Source organism: Pan paniscus, chromosome 6, assembly GCF_029289425.2.
Source record: "Pan paniscus chromosome 6, NHGRI_mPanPan1-v2.0_pri, whole genome shotgun sequence".
In the NCBI taxonomy this organism is placed as follows: Eukaryota; Metazoa; Chordata; class Mammalia; order Primates; family Hominidae; genus Pan; species Pan paniscus.
In genome coordinates, this window is record NC_073255.2 from 184,731,407 (window position 1) to 184,758,968 (window position 27,562).

Sequence of the window (27,562 nt, forward strand, 5' to 3'; positions counted from 1 at the left end):
TCTTTCATAGTTGTGTTGGGAAGCTTGAAGAGCGGTAGAATGTCATTAAAGGAAAGGTAAAATTAGATCTCCATTCATTTTGTGTGATGTCGGCCAACTACAAAACAAAGGTGTGAGTCAATGAACTTTGAAAGTGAGACTGACTTTTAACAACCACATCAGCTGGGGCTATAAAAGAGTTATAGATTTAGAAATAAAGTATTTCCTAATTACAACTGGAAATCAGCCCTTTCCAAATCCTTCCCTCAAGTTATAGATCACAAAATTACACGTTATTTTTTAATTAGCTAAATATCAGGTCCATTGATCCCTGCTGAGCACAGTGAAGAAATTTCACTTCATCAACATGTGTGGCCCATATTAGCTAGGACAAGTTTCTTCCTAAATACTGTTAATTCTGAACATGCTGGGTAGATTCTATCTGGTTTTCATCATAACAGGTGACCCTACTTGACTCAACTTCTCGTTTTTTTGACCCTGCCCCTGGATATAGAAGTCCAACTTTAGTTTTGTTCCTTTCTGTTGGCTAACTGTGGCTGTGTGTAAGAATTTTGAAGACCTAGTAAGGTTGTAAAATGAAGAGATGGAAGAGTATTTATTATGGTCTTGGAAGGAACGTCAATTCACTTAAAGAAGGTGACCCAATAATAACTTAAGAAAAGAGCAAGGGCCTGAGATCAGAATTCTACAGAACCATGGAATATAAGGGATAAACAGAAAAAGAATATCTCAGGAAGAATGAAGAGGAATAGAAATAAGGAAAATTAGGAGAGAGTAATGTCACAAGAGGAGGAGGATTTGATTGAAAGGGTAATGGCAAATAATATCAAGCACCATGAGTAAAATAAGGCTAGAAATGTGCGTGTGTGTGTGTTTTGAGATGGAGTCTCATCCTGTGGCCAGGCTGGAGTGCAATGGTGTGTTCTCAACTCACGACTCACTGCAACCTCCGCCTCCTGGGTTCAGGTGATTCTCCTGCCTCGGCCTCCTGAGCAGCTAGGACTACAGGTGCATGCCAGTATGCCCAGCAAATTTTTGTATTTTTAGTAGAGAAGGGGTTTCACCATGTTGGCCAGGCTGGTCTCAAACTCCTGACCTCAGGTGATCCACCCACCTCAGCCTCCCAAAATGCTGGGATTACAGGCATGAGCCACCACTCCTGGCCTGTGTTGTTTTAATTTAGCAATTGTAAAACCATTGATGACCGCAGAAACAGAAATTTCAGAACAGGAGGCTGATGTGATGAATCAGCAATTTCTTTTGACTAGAAAATAGTCTCTAGTCCCAGTTTCTAATTCCTGTCACCTTAAAGGGAGGCACAAGGCACATCTCTCAGATATGAGCTACTTTAGCCAATTTGTGAAATATTGTTCGGCAATAGAAGTCTACCTCAGGTGAAGTGAGAGGGGTTGTTACAAAAGAAAAAAAAAAAAAAAAGGACGGCCACGGTGGCTCACGCCTATAATTCCAGCAATTTGGGAGGCCGAGGCAGGCAGATCATGAGTTCGGGAGTTCGAGACCATCCTGGCCAATATAGTGAAACCCTGTCTCTATTTAAAAATACAAAAATTAGGGCTGGGCGCAGTGGCTCACGCCCGTAATCCCAGCACTTTGGGAGGCTGAGGCAGGTGGATCACAAGGTCAGGAGATCCTGACCATCCTGGCTAACACGGTGAAACCCCATCTCTACTAAAAATACAAAAAATTAGCCAGGCATGGTGGCAGGTGCCTGTAGTCCCAGCTACTCAGGAGGCTGAGGCAGGAGAATGGTGTGAACCCGGGAGGCAGAGCTTGCAGTGAGCCGAGATCGTGCCACTGTACTCCAGCCTGGGAGATAGAGTGAGACTCCGTCTCAGAAAAAAAAAACAAGACTCTAAAACTAATACCTAGTTCAACAGCTATGAATTTCTGCAGCCACTTATCTCCAAACTATTCAGTTAGAATTTAGGGACTTGGGTGTTAGTCTCAGTTCACCTCTAATATAAAAGCATTTTCTTGACCAACTATTGCCATCTTCCCTCTCTGAGTATCTTCTATTTCTATGTTTTGTTTGTTTGTTTGTTTGTTTGTTTGTTTTACATGGATTCTTGTTCTGTTGCCCAGGCTGGAGTACAGTGGCATGATCGTGGCTTACTGCAGCCTCAACCTCCCAGGCTCAAGGGATCCTCCCACCTCAGTCCCCAAGTCGCTGGGACTATAGGCTCATGCCACCATGCCTGGCATGAGGTCTCCCTATGTTGCCCAGGCTGATCTCAAACTCCTGGGCTCAAGTGATCCTTCCACCTCAGCCTCCCAAAGGGCCAGAATTACAGGCATGAGCCACCATGCCTGGCCTCTTCCAATATTAGACATTTTTTATTACATGCTTGGTAATGATTGAACAATACCAGGGTTGCCAAGTGGTCAGTCTTCTCACAATGGTGTGTGGTTAACAATATGGTCTTTGACTACCACCTCTGCCTCTTGCCAATTGAGAAACCGCTGACAAATTGCTTAATATTTCTGTGTTAATTAGGAATACAGTTCCTACACCACAGTATTAAATGAGATATTCCATGCTAAGCACTCAGGAGAGTGCCTCGCCTAGGGCCCATAATTATTATCATTATTATTAATAATAGTAGTAGTAGTAGTATTTGAGACAGGGTCTTTCTCTGTCATCCAGGCTGGAGTAAAGTGGCGTGATCTCAGCTCACTGCAACCTCTGCCTCCCAGGTTCAAGTGATTCTCCTCTCTCAGCCTCCTGCATAGCTGGGATTACAGGCATGTGCCACCGTGACTGGCTAATTTTGTACAGAAAGGGTTTCACCATGTTGGCCAGGCTGGTCTCAGACCCCTGACCTCAAGTGATCTGCCCGCCTCAGCCTCTCAAAGTGCTGGGATTACAGGCATGAGCCACTAAGCCCAGCAGGTCCATTCTCATTAAATGTAAGTTTCTTTTTCCTTTACTATCCTTTACCTTTTACTCCCTTTATTTTCTTCTTCCTTCATGTAATAGTTACCCTTCTCTTAAAGAAGCCTCTTTCAATGGACTCATTACTTCTTTCTTGAAATATTGACTTGAAATGTGATCACTTCCACTCACCAACCCTACAGGAAAGCTCACATGCAGAGATGTCCCTCAATATTCAGAATTATTCTGCTAGTCCTCAGCTTACCTGCAGAGGCCACAGAGCAGCAAACTAAGGCCCAAGGATTTTTTCACAGTCAGCCAAGAAATCAGGAGTTCATCTGAAAACATCACACCAGCATCCCTGCAACAGCTAAGATATGTGACAGAATGGCCCAAGAGCTCCACCTGGGTTCTGGAAGGAAGGGCTTTCATACAACTTAAAGCTGAAACAGACTGAAAATAGTTCTTGGCTTTGCACACAGAGCTCTACAGAAGGCCACCTTCCACCCGCTTACCTGTGTTAATGTAATTGCCTGAAGGGTTTTTCTTGCCCGCTACACAGGTAAACCAAATTCACTGAGACAATGTTATTGCAGTAAATAAAGCGTTTAATTAACACAAGGACAGCCAAGCAGAAGGACTGGAGTTATTACTCAAATCAGCCTCTGTGAGGACTCAGAGGCTAGGGTTTTTAAGGACAATTTGGTGGGCAGGGGGCTAGGGAATGGGTGTTGCTGATTGGTTGGAGATGAAATCATAGGGGTGGGGAAAATTGTCCTCATGTGCTGAGTCTGCCTCAGGGTGACAGCCACAGAACTGGTTGAGTTCTGCATCCCAAGTCTGGATGGAGGCAGGTGGTTTCCAGAATGCAAAAATCTGAAAAAAAAATCTCAAAAGACCAATCTTAAGTTCTACAATAGTGATGTTATCTAAAAAAGCAACTGAGGAAGCCACAAATCTTGTGACCTCTGGCCACATGACTCCTGAGCATTAAGGGATTCTAGAAACTACACCTACATTTTAACAGAGTTCAGGCCTCTCCCATAATTCTAATCTCATGGCCTTTCATTGGTTTTACAAAGGCGGTTTCAATCTTCCAGCCAGGAGGGAACCAGTTTTAAGGAGGGACAATTATCATCCTTGCTTTAAAGCTAAACTCTAGCCGGGCACGGCGGCTCACGCCTGTAATCCCAGCACTTTGGGAGGCCGAGATGGGGGGATCACGAAGTCAGGAGATCGAGACCATCCTGGCTAACACGGTGAAACCCCGTCTCTACTAAAAATACAAAAAAATTAGCCAGGTGTAGTGGCAGGTGCCTGTAGTCCCAGCTACTCGGGAGGCTGAGGCAGAAGAATGGCATGAACCCGGGAGGCGGAGCTTGCAGTGAACCGAGATCGCGCCACTGCACTCCAGCCTGGGTGACTGAGCAAGACTCCGTCTCAAAAAAAAAAAAAAAAGCTAAACTCTAAACCAAATACCTCCCATGGTTAGTTTAGCCTGACCTATGCCCAGGAAGGAGCAAGGACAGCCAGGCTGTGAGGCTAGAAGCAGGACGGAGTCAGCCATGCTAGACTTTTCTTGCTGTGTGATCTTTGCAAAGGTGGTGTCATTAGCGAGGCCAGGCTCACATGTCCTTTTGCAAAGTAACCGAAAAAAAAAAAACAGAGAAGACACAGTTCACCTCACTGCACATCTAAAATATAATTAGAAGCTGTCATCCCAAAAGGGTTAACACAGGTCTTTTGGAAGTTGTAAGAATCCAGAGATTATTCTGGTTTAATCAAAAAGTAACAAATACATTTAAAAACTAAGAGACACCGAAAGAAAAAAAGCACTTGCTGGTATTTGTCTGAAAAGTGCAGGAAACTTTTCCCATTTTTTGATCCAAAATGAGTGACCAGCATATGACGAGCTCCCTGGATGGCCCAGCAGAAGCACTTAAGCCACATGTTGATCTGAAGCCTCAGCCAGCCCAGGTGTTCGGACCTGAGCTGTCCGTGAGCCAGATTTTTCTTAGGAGGTGGAGAAAGCAAACAAGCTGATGGTCATTGTCTAAGCATGAACAATGCCAGGCTGGATTGAGCAAAGCCCTCTTTGGCAGAGACATACAAGGAGTTTGGAGTCCTGACAGCTGATAGCAGCAGCAGGAGTGGGAGAAGGCAAGATATCTGCTGGGCCCCCAGCCTGGGAGGCTGGCTGCCAGCCCAGGGCATGGCCAGGAGCTGGCAAGCAAACACCACTGCGGGGAGCCAAGCAGGCTGTTCAGGTCAGGGAGCTAGGACAGGGTTAGCATGCAGCAAGCTAGACACTAGCCAGAGCATGCAACTGCTCTTGGCAGTCATTAAGGGAGGAGATCAGAGTTACAAGATCTGGAGGCCACTTCAGACAGCTTCAGGAAGAAGTCAAGCTCCTAAGTGGCTCCTTGACAGAGGCGAGGTCATCTTAACTCATGACAAATGTCTATGCTCAATTTACTTGGCTCTGGCCTCTTCTGATATCTCTCTAGAGGTTAAAGGGAACCATCTCTTTTGTGCAGTCCAAAAAGGAGTTGAAAAATCACCCTCAGTGCTTCAAGCTCTTTTGCGTTGGGCAGAAAGCCTGATTAAGACTCAGTGGAAGGCACGCTGTCTTCAGGAGGACTCAGAGACTACCTGAGAGTGGGGAAGCCTGCAGCCTCTTCTTCCTCTGACAGTTTGTCTATCAGGAGACTTTTTTCTCCTGGGTGGCAACCTGAGTTTATGGAAGAGTTGAGGTTTATTAAATGGACGTATAAGCAACTACAGACTGAAATGTTATAACCATTCTCTCAGTCCAACCTCCCCAAATTCTAAAATACAGCTTGTTTGGTCAGCTGCTTCTCATACTCTCTGTATTCCAAAATTGCAAATGGATCATTCCAGTGCCATCTGAAATGCAGTATCATTGAGAGACCAAAGAGAAAATCGCATTTGTGTGTAAAGGAGAAAAATAGAATTCTAATAATGAAATTCACCCAAATCTATGTATGAATAAAATGGTTATTTCTCATATCTAAGAAATTGGTAATAAAAAATGTACAACTCAGGCCGGGCACGGTGGCTCACGCCTGTAATTTCAGCACTTTGGAATGCTAAGGCGGGCAGATCACCTGAGGTCAGGAGTTTGAGACCAGTCTGACCAACATGGTGAAATTCCGTCTTTAGTAAAGATACAAAAATTACTCAGGCATGCTGGCGGGTGCCTGTAATCCCAGCTACTTGGGAAGCTGAGGCAGGAGAATAGCTTGAACCCAGTGGGCAGAGGTCACAGTGAGCCAAGATCGTGCCACTACACTCCAGCCTGGGTGACAGAGTGAGACCGCATCTCAAAAAAAAAAAAAATGTACAACTCAAATTGCAGGAATTATAACCTAGAGAATGTGTGCCTGCCCCTGTTTCCTGCAAACCTGCCTCAAAAGCAACCACGTGAATGCTGACTGAGACACCCCGGTGAACCCCAGAGCCACGTGCTTCCCATGCTTCCCCTCAATGAGTCCACACGAGTCTATAACATAGATAACATTGCTAATTCTTGTTTTATTCTCACATTAAAGATTAGTTGACTTACCGAAGGTCGTGCATTTAGGAAGACACAGAGATGGGATTTGGTTCCAGACAGTCTGACTCCAAAGACTCAGCGCTTTAATCATTCCTCTTGTCAAAGCAAAAATTGCACTGGGCAAAGTTGAACAGGCAAGGAAGATCTTCATCCAGGGCTGTTGCGACAGGGTAGAGAAGCCAGAATGCAGTCGAGCTCGCCTCCACTTCAGCTAAGGGCAGGAGAATTTTGTTTCTTTATTTTGATTTTTTTGGTTTTTTTTTATTTCACTAAAATACAATGGGAAAGTTTTTAAGAGCTGGGATAGGAGGGATCATAGGGTGTCTGTGTTTTCTAATTGGCTCTACCCAAAGGAAAAGTAAACTTTCACAACTTGGAGCCAGGTATCCTCTGAAGTTAGGCTCCCACCCTCCCGTGGAGGGGAGACAGGGTGCTATTTTCCTTGACAATTACCATTTCAAAGAGATGACTCCCAAGTTTTTGAAAAAGCCGTTCCTGGGTTGTAAAACTGGCAAACAGCTTTTTAAAAAATTTACATCTCAAAAGGGCAGAGAAAGAATTAATAATAACAAGTTTTCTAAAGTAAGTGCTCTTGAAAAGCAAGGTCAGGGGTCCAGGGTGGAATGGAGGGGCCCTATGTAAAGTTTAGTCAAGCTGAAGGCAAAGTTCAGGCCCTCTTGGTCAGTCTATACCAGCGTCCCCTGGCTGAGATGACCCTGTGGCCCAGAGGGCATGTGGAAAAGTGCGGTGACACTGGGTGCTCCCAAAGCTTCCCACAACGTGCAGGAGAATCCATCCCAAGGAAGATTTGCAGGCCCCACATGCAATACCGGCCCCCTGTGGAGCACTCTCCCAGTTATGGAGTCTATGGGAGAGACTGAAGTTGACAGGCAGTGGTGAGGCTGGGCATCAGGCAGCCCTGGCTGGTATTATGCAGATGATAAAGTCGCCATGGCAAAGATCTAGGCCTGCAGAGAGCCACTGTCAGACGCAAAGGGTTTGGTTTAACGAGAATTTCATGCAAAACACTCTTCTCAGGGAATGAGACTTCTTACTTGACAGTCTCTATGACATGGAAATAATGTTTTGTTTTTTTTGTTTTGTTTTGTTTTGTTTTGTTTTTAGTTCCTTTGGTAAAGCTTTTATAAAGTCGTCAAAGTCAGCATGGATCTCTAAGTCTCGGACACATTCTTCGGGGCTTTGCAGACTCTCTCAGCAGCATGTCTCCTGCTCTCCTTCCTGAAATACTTTCTTCCCACAGATTCCACAGCCGTGTGCTGTCCTGCTTATTTTTCCTACCAAGCTGGCCATCACTTAGTCTCTCCTGCATTCCCTCCTTCCTCCGCTTGACCACTAAGCGTTGCAGTGTCACAGAGCCTTCCTGTCTTCTCATCCGAATATTGTCTTGGATGATCTCATTCAGCCCACCATCCAATGGCTTCTGATAATAATTTGTGCCAATGTCTCTAAATTTAAATCTCCAGGCCTCTCTTCTCTCAGGAACTCTAGATCCACTTATCCTACTTTCTACTTTGTGTTTCAACTTAGATATTAAATGGACATCTTAGAATAAACATGATGGGAAAGAACTCTTGATGCCTCCTGGAAATTTGTTCCTCCAAAAGCCCTCCCCATCTCAGTAGGTGGCATCACCATCTAATCCACCCATCCACCCTAAATTTGGAGTTACCCTTGATTTCCTTCTTCCCTTTCTTTCTTCTCTTTCCCTCGTCGCTTCCTATCCAATAGTAAGCCATGTGAGTCTACCTCCAGACTGTCCCTCAAATGCAGCTGAGGCAGGAGAATAGGGTCTGGAAGCAGGGAAGATAGGCAGATTCATGCTGACTTCTTGGAACTAAATCAAATGGGAACGCTTCAGCAATGACAGGAAGGTGAATGGCTGTGTAGCTTCACTTCATCCTCTCCATTTACTTATGCCGCACACTGAGTAACATCCTTGCCATTTACATAGGGTGCATACTGAGTAAATGACTTTGTCACTTGACTTCATCTTCTTCATTTACATAGGGCATATACCAAGTAACCAATGGGAAACCTCTAGAGGGTGTCGAAACCCCAGAAAATTATTATTATTCAGAAATAAATGAATATGTTTATTTATGTGTCCTCCCCCTAGAAGGTAAGCTACATACAGCATAGACTGAGGATACGGTCCAATAACAACTGGCCAATGGTTACCCAATAAATATTTGCTGAGCAAACATTTGGATGAATAAATAAGTGATTGTGATTTTTCTGGGTTAATATCCGTATTCAAAATTAGATCATCTCCTTTCCAAAGCAAGAAGGGTTTTCCCTTATAAACTTTCTCCAGAATTCTTTTCTCAAAATGTGATGATATTTACCATCTTGGGAAATATCTTTTTACTGGGAACCACAGACTGAAATCAAGCATGACAGAAGCAGAAGCAGCAAAAAAAAAAAAAAAAAAAAAAGTCACAGAGAAAGTCAGCATATTATGAAAGACAGCATTTCAAATCAGTCTAGAGCCTGAGCATAGTTTTCAGTCTTCCTGATATCAAATTGAGGTCTTGCCTGTTTGGCGGTAGCTGTGATGCTGGCTGGAATCCTAATGCAGAGTTTCTACCCCAACCCTTGTAACTAGTTCTTGGTTCTCTCTGGGATAGAAATAGGGAGTGATGTCATAATTAGAAACCATTGCCATACATTAAAGAGTAAATTAATTTGCTGGACAAAATCTAGCAAAAAAAATTACTACATTGAAATCAATCGACTATATGCAAAGCAAAAATGCAAATAAAATATAGAAGCTCCTCCAAGAAATGTCTTCCCCTTCACAGCTGTTCACTACAAGGGTTACCAGCCCTCTATTCTTTTCTGAACCTGCTGGGCCACCACGCTGAGTCAGCTGCTATCTTCTCAATAGAACCATCTCCACCTACGACCCCTACAAAGGGCAAACGATAGCCCCTTCCCACTTACAGTTGCCATGTATGTTTTATGCCCTTTGCCCTTTAGGGATCAAAACTAATTGACTTTTGCAATTCCAGCTACCTTTCAGTCAGAGCATTACCATAGGAAGTGAGTGATGATAGGTACAATGTTTGCGCTTTTTTTTTTTTTTTGAGACAGAGTCTCCCTCTGTTACCAGGCTGAAGTGCAGTGGCACAATCTCAGCTCACTGCAACCTCTGCCTCCCGGGTTCAAGCAATTCTCCTGCCTCGGCCTCCCAGGTAGCTGGGACTACAGGCACACGTCACCACACTCAGCTAATTTTTGTATTTTTAGTAGAGATAGGATTTCACCATGTTGGCCAGGATGGCCTCGATCTCTCGATCTCATGATCCGCTGGCCTCAGCTTCCCAAAGTGCTAGGATTAGAGGCATGAGCCACCACGCCTGGACAATTTTTGCTTTTTTTAAAATGTGCTCCCAAATAATCAAATCAACAGTGTACTTTTAATGTCTTTTGAGCTCCCAACTAACTAAAAGATAATCTGTTAACTATATTATATGGGTAGAAACTTTACGATGAACATTCTGAACCTAAGAAAGTAAAGGTTCACCTTCTCATGTGTCACAGACCAAATGCTTCAGGAACTCTGGTCTTTCTTCCAACATTCTCATGGCAATTGGAATGGTCTGATGCAGAGAAGACATTTTAATGTAACGGTACCACTTTTGCAATCAATATGGAAAAATGTTTTTCAACAAATAAATAATTTCTTATACAGATTTTTTATCTTTCCGATAAGGACTGAACTAAACTTCATGATAATAAATGGCAACTGTCCCACAGAAAAAGATTGTAATAAAATAAATTAGTATCAATGACACAAATATTGAAGAAGGGATAGGTCCTCGCAGCCCCATAGTTCCTCCCACAGTACACTATGAGCGTGAGAAAAAAGAGGCCCACTTTTAGTATTCCGCATTCAGATAAACAGGGTCGTTTCCCATCAGACGCTTCCCTCTCATGTTTTTATCTCACAGTTTGGTTTCTGCTCCTTCGTGTTTTCAAGGCCCCCTGATGTGCAGGATGTTGCGTGGGTCTCTCTTCCTTTCACGGTCCTATTGTCACATCCTGACAATGTTCCTCTTTCATTTTAATTTCATTTTATTACGTTTTTTCTTCACCATTGCCAGCTTCACCCTCTCGCCATCGCCGGCACCCACTGAAACGTATTTTATGGATGGTCTTCTAGTCCCACCCTCTATATATTTGTTCAAAGTATACATATCATTGTGGAAATTCAGTGTTGTCTCTTGTGTGCCATGCTTTATATAGGTGGCATTGTACTACAGATCTCATTCTGTTTCTTACTCTCTTCCCTCTGCCTTACATTAAGATCTATTTGAGTAGTTCTCTGAATACTATGTGCATAGTGCTCCATTATGTGTATTTACCACGCATCGTTTATTCTATCCCCTAATGATGAATACCTAGGTTTCCTGCAACTCTGCCACCACGAATAACCCTCCAGGGAATATATTTATGTGCATTCTCTGCCACCTGTGTGAGGATGTCTTGTGTGTGTGTGTGCCTGTGTGTGTCCCCAGAATTACTGAGTCATAGAGTATGTGTGTACCTAATTTCACTAAGCACTGCTTGACCTATCAGTTTCTGAGTATAAATTTTAAACTTTATTTACTGAATTTCTATCAATAGTTCTATCAGTGGTAGCTTCGGGTAACTGAAGTCTATTTTGCTAGTTAGATGTGTTCATGATCTTCTTGATTTATTGTTCCTTGTACCAGTATGTAATTTCCATCTTTGTTCCTTATGACATTTTTTTTTAAATCTCACAGTTTTGTTTCTGCTCTTAAAACTACTACACTGCTGGGCGCGGTGGCTCGCGCCTGTAATCCCAGCACTTTGGAAGGCTGAGGTAGGCAAATCTCTTGTGCCCAGGAGTTCAGGACCAGCCCGGGCAACATGGTGAAACCCCATCTCTACCAAAAAGTACAAAAATTGGCTGGATGTGGTGGCACACACCTGTAATATCAGCTACTTGGGAAGCTGAGGTGAGAGGATCGCCTGAGCCCAGGAGGTCTAGGCTGCAGTGAGCCGTAATTGTGTCACTGCATTCCAGCCTGGGTAACAGAGTAAGACCCTGTCTCAAAAGAAAGAGAAAATGACTACACTAGCCAGGCATAATAATGTGCGCCTATAGTCTCAGCTACCCTGGAGCTGAGGCAGGAGGATGGCTTGAACCCAGGAGGTCATAGCTGCATGAGCTGTGATCAGACTACTGCACTACAGCCTGGCGACACAGCGAGACCCTAACTCTAAAAAAAAAAAAGAAAAAAGATAATAAACGAACAAACTACTATGCTAGCCTTCTTGTTGTTGCTAATATTCCTGTTATAACCTGGTATTTTTTTGTACAGGTGTTTGTATCCTTTTGTTTAAATGTTCCTCTTAGATTTCATATTGCTGAAAATTTTAAAAATCCATTTGGACCAATTACTCCTATAATTTTGACTTGACAGTGAAAATAAAGACGCAGTATTTTTTCCATCTGTGTTCTCAAGACTTGTGACTCCTGTACATGGATCGGAAGGATCCCTGGGGCTGGGGGTCTCTGGTTCAGATCCACAGCTATTGATGAAGGTGTTGTTTTTTGGTTTTGGTGGTGGTGGTTGTTGTTTTTCTTACCTACCCTGTTTAAGCACTTCATGCGTGCCTTCCATTTGAACTCTAATATTGTTTGTTCTGGAAATACCAGATATTTCTTCAGATAGTTTCTTGCCTGTGTTTATTCTTTTCTTATGAAGCTACTATTGTGCAGATGTTGACACTTCTACCCTCCGTAATTCTTGACTTTTGTTTTATTCTTCTAATCTCTTTATTCATTCCTATTGTCTTCATGGAAGGTTTCTTGACCCAATATCCCAACCCACGAAAATGTTCATCAGCTTTATCTGTTCTGCCATTCAGCCCCTCCAAGGATATCTTTATTTTGACAGTTATAGATTTTTCACTTCAATATCTCCAACTAATTCTTATTCATATAGTTTGTCATTGTCCCGTGTCTCCAATATCAGGAAGGTGGGATTCTGCTAAGTTTGCTGCCGCTTCATGTCGGCACCATATTGAAGGCGTCTTTTATGCAAATCCTACAGTTTTCTGCTGTCATTGGTTCTGTGTCTTCAGCGCTGCTTCTTGCCCTTATTTCGCAGTGCTTGCTGTCCTCAGAGGTCCTGTCATTTCGCCTTCTGAGTGCAAGCATATTCCCTTGAGATTTCCAAATGCCACCTTTATTATTGTCTTCCTACAATGAAAAACAAAAGTTCAGGGCCTGCATTGAGCTCCTCCTGGAAAGTTGAGGGGGCAAAGAAAAACTCCTGCCTCAGGACAAACCTCTGGCATTGTCATCCCTCTCAACACTTTCTTGTTTCCAGTCCATGTCCCTCACCCATCTCCCATACACACACACAATTTCAGAGTACCTCACTCCCACCTAGACAGGGGACAGCCATCTTCCACTGTCATTGATTCTTAAACCAGTGGTGTATCTATACCACTAAATCTAGCCTCTCACTACCCGTTCCTCCACTAATAAGCATCTTATTGCTATATTGAAGTGTCTGTCTCAAAAATAACCAAATCCAATAGCCTGTTACTGTTGTCTGATTTTCCTTGACCTCTTGCTCTTATTTAACAATTGTCACTGTGCCCTCCTTGAAATCTTGACATCAAAACACTCCAGTCTTCTGTTTTCTCAGCCTCTCTGCCAACTCGCCTCCCTTTTCCCTTTTCCTCAATCCCCAAGCTTCTCTTCTTTTTCCTCCACCCCTTTGCATTGGATGGCTGACATACCCATGAGGCTTGGTCATCAGAGCTACACTAATCCCTCACGGATCCATCCCAGGCTTGACCTGGGACTAGCATCCGCAAAGGCTTGTATGTGAAGTCTGAGAGTGAAGAGAACAAGGTGCCAGCTTGGATAATAACACCAGGGATTCTTGACTCCGGATTTAAAAAAAGACTAGATACAAATGTTTAAATAGAGACTTTAAAAGACAGATGGAAGCAGGAGAGGGGGAGGGGGAGATACATGAAGATCAGCAGAAAGAGGATGCTTATTTTACTTCAAAGATGACAAAACTCACCAGCAGGACACGTAATATGAACAATAACCTAAAGATATTTGCAAAAATGTATTTAGACAAGAGTTCTAGGCTGATATATTTGACGTCTGGGTTTATTAAAGTTTACTAAAATAGCGTTAATAATTTTGAAATTTGGATCCAACTAGAAAGTAGTGGTTTAGCACTCTATTCTCTCATATCCCCACTTTCAGATGCAACTTGGAACTGTAGGTCCCACAGTAAAGCAATGGCTTCTGAAATCAGTGCTGTCAGACTGAGCTTAGGGGAAGTATCCATCATCCACCATTTTAGCAGTGGCCAAAGCCCATAACTGCCTTGGTTTCAAAACTGTAGTATTGACCTTTTGCACTAAGAAATAAATATGATCTTAATGACAGCATCAAAAAAGTGTCTTCTCTTTGTTGGCTTAGAGATTAATTTGGACATTGACATTCCTGGCTCTGTGAGTATTGCATTTCCCCTTTCAGCTTCAGCCATCCTTGTAGCTTTAGAGACAGTGGTCTGCCCAGGTGCAGGGGCTCACACCTGTGATCCTAACACTTTTGGAGGCCAAGGCAGGAGGAGCCCTTCCATCCAGTAGTTCAAGATCAGCCTGAGCAACATAGCAAGACCTTGTCTCTACAAAAAAAATTTTTTTAATTAACCAGGCATGGTGACATGTGCCTGTAACCCCAGCTACTCAGGAGGCTGAGACAGGAGGATTGCTTGAGCTCAGGAGGTCAAGGCTGCAGTGAATCATGATTGCGTCACTGCACTCGGCCTAAGCCAAAGAGCAAAACTGTGCCAAAAAAATAAATAAATATAAGACAATGTTCTGGCAGGTGGTAAATGTCTTGCCTCAGGTATTAATCACTCTATCAGCATTTTGTATACCTAAGTACAACAATGTCTAGAAGCATATCAGACGTAGGAGAAGAAAGTGCCTTATATGATGTAAGCCCAAAAATCAAACGGTGGCCAGAGCATAGTAAGAGTGCAGGCTTAAAAGCTAGCCAGCCTGGGTGTGAGTTCTGGCTACTTACTGGCTATATGACAGCAAATAAATTAACTCTCTTATTCTCAGTTCACTCGTCTGTAAAATGGAGATAATAATATCTAGCTCTGAGAGTAAAGTTCTGGAATAGTGCCTGATACTTCTAGTATTTAATTAATATTAGCTTTTGAAATAACCAATAGTTTACCATGCTTATCCTGCCACCATAGCCTCTACAATGAATCAGACCACTTAGCTCCACCCCCGTAGCATAACATTTCACACTTGGACACATAGGAGTGCTTTATACTATGGAAACCCAGTGTCCCTTCAGTCTCTATTTTGAAGCTTCCTTCTAGTTTAATAGTTTGGATTCACATGTTCTGCATGTCCTTTACTCTGAGGACACGAAAATCCATGCAATAATAATGAACTGAAAAAAATCCATCCTATTGATGGAGTTATGAATGAGCACTCATGAGCGTCATCTGAAAAAGCAATTTTCCAAACCCCAGTTCTCTCAGTATGTGAAAGCTTTTTTCATACTTGCCCTCCAATATCTAGCTGACAGAGAAACCACTGATCAATACTTGTCAATCATGCAGCTCTGCACTAAAGAATGTGGAGCAATTTCCTTTAACTCTGTACACCACTGAAGACTCTTGGCCATTCTGCTGTTCTCAGTTCAACCAGATAACTGGGTTTATATTTTACACACCTGCACTGACACCACAGGTATTTTGTTTTGTTTTGTTTTGTTTTTTTGAGACACAGTCTTGTTCTGTTGCCCAGGCTGGAGTGCCGTGGCGCAATCTCAGCTCCCTGCAGCCTCTGCCTCCCAGGTTCAAGTGATTCTCCTGCCACAGCCTCCCAAGAAGCTGGGATTACATGTGGGCACCACCACGCCCGGCTAATTTTTGTTTTTTTGGTAGAAATGGAGTTTCACCATGTTGGCCAGGCTGGTCTCAACCTCCTGACCTCAGTGATCTGCCTGCCTCCGCCTCCCAAAGTGCTGGGATTATAGGCATGAGCCACCACACCCAGCCCACCACAGGTCTTTTTTTTAATGGGTTCAAGTTGATGCCTCAGACCTAAGAAACAATGGTAGCATATAGAACAGGAGAAATTGCAGGTACAGAATTGCAACTTGGGAAGGCCCAGTCTGCCCAAACACAAAGCTGCTTTTGCCCCCTGACCTAGCCAGGGCAGCTGTGGCTGCCATGCCAGAGAGCCAAGGTCAGGGTGGGTCACCTAGACACAGAGGAGTCCTAGCTCTTTTTCCCACCAGTCACTCACACCATTCCAGTGGCGGGCTCAAGACCTCTATGCTAATTCACAGCTCTCCAGTCCAGACACAGCCCTCCATGAATGATAAGATACCAACAACACCCATCCTAACTGTGCTTTCTTTTCTCTCTCTCTTTTTTTTTTTTTTTTTTTTTTTTTTGAGATGGAGTTTCGCTCTGTCACCCAGGCTGGAGTACAGGGGCACAATCTTGGCTCATTGCAAGCTCCACCTCCTGGGTTCAAGCCATTCTTCTGCCTCAGCCTCCTGAGTAGCTGGGACTACAGGCAGGTGCCACCACGTCTGGCTAATTTTTGTTTTTTTTTTTTTTTTTTTTTTTTAGTACAGACAGGGTTTCACCATGTTGGCCAGGCTGGTCTCAAACTCCTGACCTCAGGTGATCCACCTGCCTCGGTCTCCCAAACTGGTGGGATTACAGGCATGAGCCACCATACCTGGCTCTAACTCTGTACTTTCCATGGAAACAGTGCAGTGAGAAGAGGGACCCCAAGGTCACTTTCTCAGGGAGGTCTAGATCAGCCCGAGCCTGATAACCCTTCCTCATTGTCTTGGTCTGCTTGGGCTTCCCTAACAGAATACCATAGTCTGGTGGCTTAAACAATAAACATTCTCACAGTTCTAAAAGCTGGAAGTCCAAGATCAGTGTGTCCGTAGGGTTGCTTTCTTCTGAGGCTTCTCTTCTTGGTTTTCAGACTGCTGTCTTCTTGCCGTGTCTTCACTTGATCTTTTCTCTGTGCAAGAGCATCCCCAGTGTCTGTCCCTCTTCTTACAAGAACACCAATTCTATTGGATTAGGTCTCACCTTTATGGCCTCATTTAATGTTAAGTACTTCTTTAAAGGTCCCATCTTCAAATGCAGTCACATTGGAGGTTAGGGATTCAACAGACAAATTTTGAGGGGAAACAGTTCAGTCCATAGCACTCCTGATACCTCTAGTATCAGACTTATATACACATCATCTCAGCCATATTTAATTTATTCCAACTCTGTGCTTCTATAGAATGTGCGTATACTCAATAATAGCAATAATCATAACAGCTACCAGTAACTAGAATTAGTGCAAAGAAGTGCATTATCTGTTATTAACACACTCCTACGCGGTGCATATTGTTATGCCAATGCCACACATAAGGAGACTGAGGCCCAAATAGGACCTGGGAAGCTCACACGCCATGAGCGGCGAAGCCAACACATAGAAGTAGATCTTTGTGACCACAGTTCATGCTTTCCTCATCCCTGCTTGCTGCCTCCCATACATCAAATTGTGCCTGGCATCATCGTGCGGCTATTTGTGATCACATTGGGATGAACCTGCAGGCAAGAAGCATGTCCTCATCATCATTTTAGAAATGACTTTCCTGACGCCTTTCACTCATGAACTGATCATGCAATGGCTTTGCTCTTCTGAGCGTCCTGCAACCGCTCTCATCTAATGCCTCCTTCCCTTCCAACGAGCCTCCCCTACTTGCAGGATGGCACCCCCTTACCTCTTTTCCTGGAGCCCTCTCTCCATGGACAAGCTCATGATCCCCTTTCTGTCACTTCCTCAGTGGGGCCTATCCTAACCACCCTACTTAAAATTGCAGCCTCCCCCACCCTGCTCCAACTCTGGATCCCAGCTAACCCTGCTGACTTTTTTCTCCATAGTGGTTACCACCTTCTAACACACAGTATATTTTATTTTCTTATTGAGTTTGCTGTTAAATTTCTCTTTCTGCCTGCAAGAATATAAGCTCTGCAAGAACAGAGACTTTTGTGTGTTTTGCTTCAATACTATGAAGCAGACAAACAAAACATCTTTAAAACAACGCCTGGCTCATAGTAGGCGTGAAATAAATATTTTTTGAATGAATAAATTAGATTTTATGTGTGTGGGCTTTAGTGTAATTCCTTCTATGGTGAATTAGTGGCCAGTCTCTTTGGGCAAAAGTGCTCAGGGACCCAACTTAGCTCTTTAGAAAACTATTAAGTTCTGAATTTGAGGACAGTGTATTTTTTTTATAATTCCTCTTGATCATTGTTTTTGCCCTTTTTGTTTAATTTAATAGCCGATTATTTTGTCCCAATCTTCTGTGCATTTTACAGTTGTATTATTCATTATGGGTAGTTCCAGCATTTTCATAATTAATCTTTAATTGCAATACTTGCAAAGCATTTCACAAGAAAAAAATGATTTACAAATTAAACCCACATCTCACCTTGGATAATTATCACAGGTCTGACTAATGTGCGTGAAGCCCTTGCATGGCAGGGGGCTCTCTATAATGACAATGTGTTGATTTTCTAATTAACAAAGGTTAAGTAGCATTTTTGCTTGAAGACCTATAATTTAAACTTACGACGTTTGTCACCAAGAAAGATTTCTACAGAGCGCATAAGTGGAACTCAAATAATTTTCACTGATTCTAGTGCATTAATGTCTTTTACATAATATATAATGACCGTTTTCAGGACAGAAGATTTTTCTTCATATTGACTAGATCAGGAAAAGTACCTTCTAGCTCACTGTCCCATTTAAATAAATCAGGGACTACCTAAGCAAGAAAAGAGCCTAATTTATTTAGTTTTTCTTTATAGAGCGAAAAATGGCATTTCACTCACCTGCTTTATAAATTATGAAGAGGGAGGACAAAACTTTTTATTTATTTATTTATTTAGAGACAGAGTTTCTTTCTTTTTTGCCCAGGCTGGAGTGCAATGGCATGATCTCGGCTCACTGCAACCTCTGCCTCCCAGGTTCATGCCATTCTTCTGCCTCAGCCTCCCAAGCAGCTGGGATTACAGGTGCATGCCACCACGCCTGGCTAATTTTGTATTTTCAGTAGAGAAGGGATTTCACCATGCTGGCCAGGCTGGTCTCAAACTCCTGACCTCAGATGATCTGCCCGCCTTGGCCTCCCAAAGTGCTGGGATTACAGGCGTGAGCAAAACTTTACTTAATGAACACAACAAATACAAACTAGACTACAGTCATATGTTACACCCAGTTAAAAGAGGGAGAAAAAAAAATGTCAGACATCGGTGCAAAGAAAGAAAAAGCAAGCAAGGAAGAGATTTAATAGAATTTGAGAGTGTTTACTGAAATTCAGAAAAAAAGACACAGGCCCAGAGGGAGAGCCTGTGAACCGTGAGCCAGAGTAATTCAGAGCTGGAAGGAGTCACAGACACCATCTAGTTCAGCCTCCTTTATCTGTGGATGGGGAAACCGATGCTGAGGGAGACTATGTAATTTGATGAAAGCCACACAACTGAGTAGAAACAGTTGATGATCCTGAGAAGGAAAGATCCACAAACACAAGTGCAGGAAGAGAGATGGATCCATGTAGAACCTAAGAAGTCCAAAGACCCAAGAATCAAGACAGAAGCAGAGGGAGAAAACTCTGCCCCACTAAATCCTTTCTGAAATGAACCCTGTATATATAAATAATTAAGTATCTATGAATAGATCTAAATATCTGCCTTAATGATATAATAAAAATATGATTTACTCTAGATTTATTTGCTCTGCCAATTGACCCTTTGAAAAATATCTCCATTCTCAATCATTAAAAAGTCAGGAAACAACAGGTGCTGGAGAGGATGTGGAGAAATAGGAACACTTTTACACTGTTGGTGGGACTGTAAACTAGTTCAACCATTGTGGAAGTCAGTGTGGCAATTCCTCAGGGGTCTAGAACTAGAAATACCATTTGACCCAGCCATCCCATTACTGGGTATATACCCAAAGGTTTATAAATCATGCTGCTATAAAGACACATGCACACGTATGTTTATTGCGGCACTATTCACAATAGCAAAGACTTGGAACCAAGCCAAATGTCCAACAATGATAGACTGGATTAAGAAAATGTGGCACATATACACCATGGAATACTACGCAGCCATAAAAAATGATGATTTCCTGTCCTTTCTAGGGACATGGATGAAGCTGGAAACCATCATTCTCAGCAAACTGTTGCAAGGACGAAAAACCAAACACCGCATGTTCTCACTCATAGGTGGGAATTGAACAATGAGAACACATGGACACAGGAAGGGGAACATCACACACCGGGGCCTGTTGTGGGGTGGGGGGAGGGGGGAGGGATAGCATTAGGAGATATACCTAATGTTAAATGACAAGTTAATGGGTGCAGCACACCAACATGGCACATGTATACATATGTAACTAACCTGCACGTTGTGCACATGTACCCTAAAACTTAAAGTATAATTAAAAAAAAAGAAAAATATCTCCATTCTTCATCGTGTTAATATTCAGAGTCTTTTCAAACTCTCAATCATTGCTGAAGATCCATGAAATACCAATTGTTTCCAAATTAAAATACATCCCAGATAGACAAAAGGTTAACATGTGGAGAGAAGCAAAATCACAAAAATGTTAGAAGAAAATATGGTTGAATAATCATATTATTTTGTATTATAGAAGGTCTTTATAAGCCTCTGACCAAAGGCAGGAATCACACAAATAAGACAGGTGGGTGTGACTACAAAAACATGCAAAACTTTCATCGGGAAAAAGAAACACCATAGAGAAGTCAAAAGACACAAACTGGAAAGATACAGCTGCAATAAAGAGTTATTTATAACCAAGAGTTAAAGCTCATATTGTTATTAATCAATAAGAAATATATTCTCTTGTATTCCCAGCAAAAAGCGAAGAACACAAAGAAACAAAAAATAAGAAAAGGGAAGACATTAAAATTACTCAGCTCACAGTATTTGAGGCGATGCAGATTTAAACAGTGAATCCTTTTTGCCCCCGTCAAGCAGACTGGCATGAATACAAAAAGGCACTGACCAATATTAGAATTGTGTGGAGAAGATGATAATCTCATACCCTACTGGTGAATTAGAAGTTGGTAAATTCTTCTTAGAAGAAAATATATTTCAAGTGCCTTTAAAATGTATATGCCTTTCATCCTAGCAATTAGACTTAAAAGTATGATTAACTAATTTTAAAGAATGAATTCTAAGGAAAAACTGGACGACAAGTGTGCAAAGGTTTTCATAAACATTATATTATTATAGTATCATATAAAATGGAAAATTTTAAAAACTTAAAAGTCCACTGGTGGTGCAAGAGCGAAATAAGTGATAGTGCATTCACAGAATAGGATGCTATGCAGATACTAAGCAAGATGTTCTTGTTGTACATTTATTGCTTGGAAAATGTTGCAAAGGCTGGGCACGGTGGCTCACACCTGTAATCCCAGCACTTTGGGAGGCCAAGGCGGGCAGATCACGAGGTCAGGAGTTCGAGACCAGCCTGGTTAACATGGTGAAACCCCATCTCTACTAAAAATACAAAAATTAGCTGAGTGTGGTGGTGTGTGCCTGTAGTCCCAGCTACTGGGGAGGCTGAGGCAAGAGAATTGCTTGAACCCGGGAGGCGGAGGTTGCAGTGAGCTGAGATCATGCCACTGCACTCCAGCCTAAACAATAGAGTGAAAATCCGCCTCCAAAAAAAAAAGTTTCATGATATGTTAACTGCAAAAAGCAAGTTTCAAAACAATGTGTATATTATGATTCCATTTCTTCCTTTTTATTTACACATAGTATGTTCATAGAAAAATGAAAAAGGCTGTTCCCTAAAAGTGAAAGTAGTTAAATCTGAGTAGCGTAACAGAATCTGTTTTGTATTCTGCTTCTCAGTACATTTATAGTGACCACAATGACTATTACATTGATCACCAGGCAGAAAGAGATGGGGAGATCTAAAAATGATTTCTACATTTTAGCATATTTTGATAGAATATAAAATTGTCTTAATTGACTAGTGATAAAAAATTTTTAAGGCCAGACATTTATTTAATAAAATGTGTTTTGGAAAGCCCTTATTGCAAGGACGAAAGCCATAATGGCTAAAATAATAGAAGCCAAATTGAAATTCTAACACACAAGGTGTAACTAGAGGGTTGAAATTCTTCCAAATCAGGCAAAGGCCCTCATTCTCTTCAGCGTAGAGGTGTGAAGCCCAGTTGACAAACAGATGGCAGAATGGGAAATCCTTCAAAGTAGTTGTTTTTAATAACTTCTTTTGCCATCTACTATCTCATAGCTTTGATCAAAAAAGGCACTGGACTCTCTTCACTTCTCTATTCCAATATTTTAGAAGAAATCAAATACTCCCAAGGGTGTCATGATTAAAACCAATGTGTCACCCAGTGAGAGAACTGCAAGGCTTGGGTTTGCAGAGATGGTACAGCAACTCATTTGCCACTTCACTGATGGGGTTTTGCAGGCATAAGCAGATGCTAATTCATCTCTGCCACTAAAGCCTTTGATATTCCAGTCCTGTCTGACGAATCTACTGGTGTTTATAACTTTTCTTAAGATAATAGAGTAAGTGATCAGAATCAATCCCCAGCCTACTGATCTTACCTGAATTCCAGTAACCCTACTGACTGCTCCATGTTTAAAGACCTCCAAATCTACATCTCAGAAACATGTACATCTATGAGGCCCCTGACTGGAAAGTTCTTCTCGGTATTAAGTGGTCTACACAGAACAGGGCTTAAGACAATAAACCCTGTTTGTTGCCTTAGTAATAAGACAGATGTGATACAGTTGCCACTCAGGAACTATGAGTCCTTGAGTAAACTTCTTAACTTCTCCAAGCCTTAGTTTCTCCATCTGTACAATGGGAATAATGCAAATAATATCTACTTTGATAAGTTGTTGTGAGGACCAGGTGAATAGCATATACAAGGTACTGTATATAGAGTGCCTAGTATGTAGCCCTCAATGACGGAGAAACTTGGGTTTTATTTTTATTAACAGTATTTTCTTCTCTAAATGCTCATCACCTATTTCTTTCAACAGTTTTACCTACTATTCATTTTAGATTAGTTTCCAGAAAAGTTGTACTCTAAGATGCAAGCATGTATATAAATTTGAGTTCCTCCTTTTATACCAGCTGCTTTAAAAAGATTATAGCTAAGAATACTATAGACACAATTAAATCCATTTGTGATAGAATGTTTCAATGAATCTTTCTATGAAATTTCTTGGGAATATTTTAATATTTTCATGCTCATGAACCTCAGTCCAACTCTATAACTTACTCCAAAAATCACAGTGAACGTGCTCATTGTGCTATATGTCGTGTAATGACATTTAGACAAAAGCAATGAAATCTGATCTAACCTAGCAATAAATGTGGTATAGCTGATTTCTGTGTAAAGTTATCAGTTCCAACTTCCAGCTACCCCAGACAAGGAGCCCTGGGTAGTCTTGACATGAACTTAAAAGCAAAGCATCTCTTGAGACAAGAACCAAGACCTACAATCACATTTCAAACGGATTTATGTCTTCCAACTAATTGACTTGTTAACTATGCTAATACATTCATGTCTCTGCCTTTGTATTTTTTCAATGAGTAATGCTACAGAACTCGATGTTGTGAGATTAAAGAGCAAAGAATCTAGAGATTTCTGTAAACGCTTTTTCTATGGGAAACCAGATTAGACTTCCAACACAGCTGATATAATTTTTGTGCCTCTCCAAATATTTTATTTCTGTAGGAAACGTGTTGCTTCTCAGAAGATGGCTCTTTTAATTAGGTCTTATAGCCTGCAGGGAGAAAAGCTTCAACTTTCTCTATTTAGATAGGACCAACTTGATAGTGACAATACTAGATGCGCTATGCAGTCTCATCTCCTACCACAGTTGTTCAAAATATGAAGAATTAAGCAATAGCAGAGGTTATTCCCTCTGAACTCTGTGCCTTCTGTCATTCCCAGGTGGTGCTGGGGGCCAGCAGGGCTTCCTGGGCTGCATCCGCTCCTTGAGGATGAATGGGGTGACACTTGACCTGGAGGAAAGAGCAAAGGTCACATCTGGGTTCATATCCGGATGCTCGGGCCATTGCACCAGCTATGGAACAAACTGTGAAAACGGAGGCAAATGCCTAGAGAGATACCACGGTTACTCCTGCGATTGCTCTAATACTGCATATGATGGAACATTTTGCAACAAAGGTAAGGTGGAACCCATTTCCAGAGCCACTTTTGCGTGTCTTTTTAAGCCCAAATCATCTATTTAATGATTTTTCATATGTAAACAAGTGTACCTTATTCTGAGGTTAAGGTGATCAGAATTTTTCTCTCAACTTAGGTAGGAATTTTCCAACCAAAATCATTTCCTAATCATTTTTGTTTGATAAAATGAGAGAAGCTCTGTGTATGGTGCAGAATTTCTTCCAGATTCCAGCAAATTATTCACTGCCTGAAACACTACAAAGGCAGTCTCATTACATCTTAATGGTGAGTGACAAAATAGGTGGCCTCCAAAAGGGGACTCAGGCCTGACCCTCCTATGTTAGGATCTCCAATAGATCAATTGATCAGTCAATTTCTATAGTGAATCAGCCAGTGCACCCCAGTGGTCTTGATGCCCCCACCCCCTGCAGTTGCTAAGAGACTGGATTCAAGCTACACTCACCAGAAAGCTCCTCTGGTCAGTCATTAACATCATTATTATTACTCTTACTCAGGATGCCTTTGAGTGGCTCTCAGCCTAAGCTAAACTGCGGAAATGCTGAAAAACCACATTTAATTGGTCAGCTTAGAGCATCTGTTATTACTTGGTTATTTTAGTCTTGAATAATTCCTTTAATCCCCAGTAGATTCCGCAGAGCCAATGAGCAGAGTACAAGAGCCCAATGCATATGCATGTTATCATTTGAACTATACCGTGTGATCCTGCATGACCAGAAGAAGAAATTGACTCAACGGGTCTGTGGCTTAATTTCCCATATATAAATGAGGGATGAAGAGAGGAGGAGCCGGTGCTTTTCCTAAGCTACAGTTGAAATGCATGTAAATCACTCTTCTCTTTCTAAATGAATGTATAGCATATGGGTAAAGTTTTCTGTGAACGGTTGGTGCATCTCTTAATAAGAAGCTTTACATAAGTAGCCTATTCAGACTCTGATGAATACATGGAGGATTGTTTACACTGGCATTATTCACACAAGATGCCACACACAGAAGGAGGAATTGTTCCATAACATTCTCTGTACATCCAGGCTACTGTCTGGCAGCGCTATAATATGAGCATACAAATTAGGCCAGACAGGGTATGAAAAATGAGCATGAGACAACAACAAAGGTGGAAAGGAACGCCATTGCAGAATAATACCATAGCACATTAACAGTGCTATTACAGTGCGTTTTTCTGTTCAGAACAACATGGTTCCATGATTTTCCTGTGGCACACAATGGAATGGGCCTGCAGAACACATTAATTTTGCACTTGTAGAAATGACAGTCTTGCAATTACCATTCATTGTGCTTGATGCGAATTTAATGCAGTCATTTCCTTGCCAAAGTAATGTCTGAATGCAATCAAGTAAGCACTAATGCCTGCAAGATTCCACTACATAAGTACCAATTTAAAGAAAATCACCATCCCTTTATTTTTGGAGAGTTAGGTTAAACACAGTAGCTCACGCAAAACCTCTGGAGGTTAACAGGCAATAGTCATGAATAGAAAGGCAGGGGCATATCCTCTCCAGTTTAGCCCACATTGCAGATAAAGTGAAATGAAGCCTGTGTGTTGCCTCTGACATTATTTCAACATGTTTACACAAAAGACATCTAAATATTTCCTTATTATCTGTTTAGCAGAATGAGTTTTCATTTGATTCAATTAGTGACTTTAACCAAAAAATTTAAATAGAAGACTGCAAAACATATTTGGAAATCATTTATGAGCATCCTTCTGAGTCAAGTACCTCCTTGACTTGGTAGAATGACGGTGGAACTGTTTCAGAGGAATCCCACAGCTGTCCAGGAAAGCTTTGTCTGCACTGAGGCAAGCTCCATCAGGGACTGGAAGGATCTCCCAGCCTGATGCTGCCTCTGCTCTGGACCTCACTCTCCAGGTAACCTGGTGCCTGCACAGCAGTTCCTGTGACCCCCCACCTCAGGCTGGTGCTTCAGCCAAACAGCTCAGCCTCTACAAAGAGCTTTGGCATTGGCCGAAGAATGAGCTCCATGCAAGGCCTTCTCTGGCCTTCCTTTGGGAGTATAGGTCTATGCTTGCAGATGTGGAAAACATCGCTAATATTTTGCCAAGTGAATGAAGCAAGGCCCAACCTACCACACACAGCCGGATTACGTGTTTATACAAAATAAAACATGCACACACGCAGAGATGAGGCAAACAAACTGTGAGAATACACGCCAAAATATTAACTGTGGTTATTTTTTGCAGGAGGATAAAAATACTAGTATTTTTTCTTATTTTATTTTGCTTTAAGTTCTGCGATACATGTGCAGAACATGCAGGTTTGTTACATAAGCATACGTGTGCCATGGGGTTTGCCGCACCTATCAACCCGTCATCTAGGTTTTAAGCCCCATATACATTAGGTATTTGTCCTAATGCTCTCTCTCCCCTTGCCGCCAACCCCCCAACAGACCCCTGTGTGTGATGTTCCCCTCCCTGTGTCCATGTGTTCTCACTGTTCAGCTACCACTTATGAGTGAGAACATGTGGTGTTTGGTTTTCTGTTCCTGTGTTAGTTTGCTGAGAATGATGGCCTGTAGCTTCATCCATGACCCTGCAAAAGACATGAACTCATTCTTTTTACAGCTGCATAGTATTCCATGTTGTATATGTGCCACATTTTCTTTATCCAGTCTATCATTGATGGGCATTTGGGATGGTTCTAAGTCTTTGCTGTGTAAATAGTGCTGCAATAAACATACGTGTGCAGGTTTCTTATTTTGTTTTTGCTTAGCTACATTTTCCAGTCTTCGCACAATGATGTATTTCCTCTAACATCATTATTTTTTCTTCTTTGGAAAAATAATAGTAGGAAGCCAAGTTCTTACCCCAGACATTTGAGGGATAACTATCTCTGGTCATAAAATATCTAGCTATTTATTAGATATTATTGGACCGTCTAGTTGTACTTTCTGGAATGGAGAAGCATGGTCAGGTGAAAATTTTATGTAATTATATTGTCCTTGAAAATCTCAATACATTTAACAATACATTTGTTAAATCTCAATACATTTAGCAGAACTCATTTTCCACAAGCAGCTGAAGAGATCACCCTTCAGATGGGCACCGGAGGAAGGGCTGCCTTGTTGGGGTCAGGTTGCATGAAAATAAAAACCTTAAGACACTAGTATCACACTCAGCTATGTGAGAGGCTCACACTAGGACAGGCTTGGGACCCAAAATAGCCCAGGTCATAAAATAGCCCAGGGGGACAGATAAGCTAAGTCTCACCCCTGTATATTATTAGCCCATCCAGGAGAATGGTGGGCAGACAGCCCATACTGTTTGAATTCTGTTTTTCTCTCCTCTCCTTCTCCCCCTCCTCCCCATCCTCCTTATCATCCTCCTCTTCTTCCCTTCTCTTCCTCCTTCCTTCTCCGTTCACCATAAGCACACTCTTTATTTCTACATCAATCCCTGTCTCTGTCTCTGTCTCTCCATATTCCATACCTACTTTCCCTCTCTCCCTTTCTTTTGCTGGAGTGTACAGTTGAATATGTAAGTGAAATTACCGTGTCTTGTCACTTTGTTGAACTAGGAAGACAGGGCTGGATTTGAGTAGGTTCCTCATGATCATCTCTTCTGCTTTGTAGATGATGCACTGATACTCACTATTCCGCACTAGTCAAAACCACACAAGAAGGGGACTTCCTCTAACCTCTTATCCAAAACCCTTTTTTCTTTTCTTTCTTTCTTTTT

At 42.0% G+C, this 27,562-nt stretch overlaps 1 protein-coding gene across 1 annotated transcript in view; it reads left to right on the top strand.

Moving 5' to 3' along the window:
• CNTNAP2 (contactin associated protein 2) overlaps positions 1 to 27,562 on the top strand; it is a 2,297,635-nt gene that overhangs the window by 2,022,813 nt on the left and 247,260 nt on the right. The window contains exon 18 of the mRNA XM_003820514.5: positions 23,593 to 23,829. Coding sequence (XP_003820562.5) covers positions 23,593 to 23,829 — 237 coding nt within the window. The remainder of the gene's footprint in view (positions 1 to 23,592; positions 23,830 to 27,562) is intronic.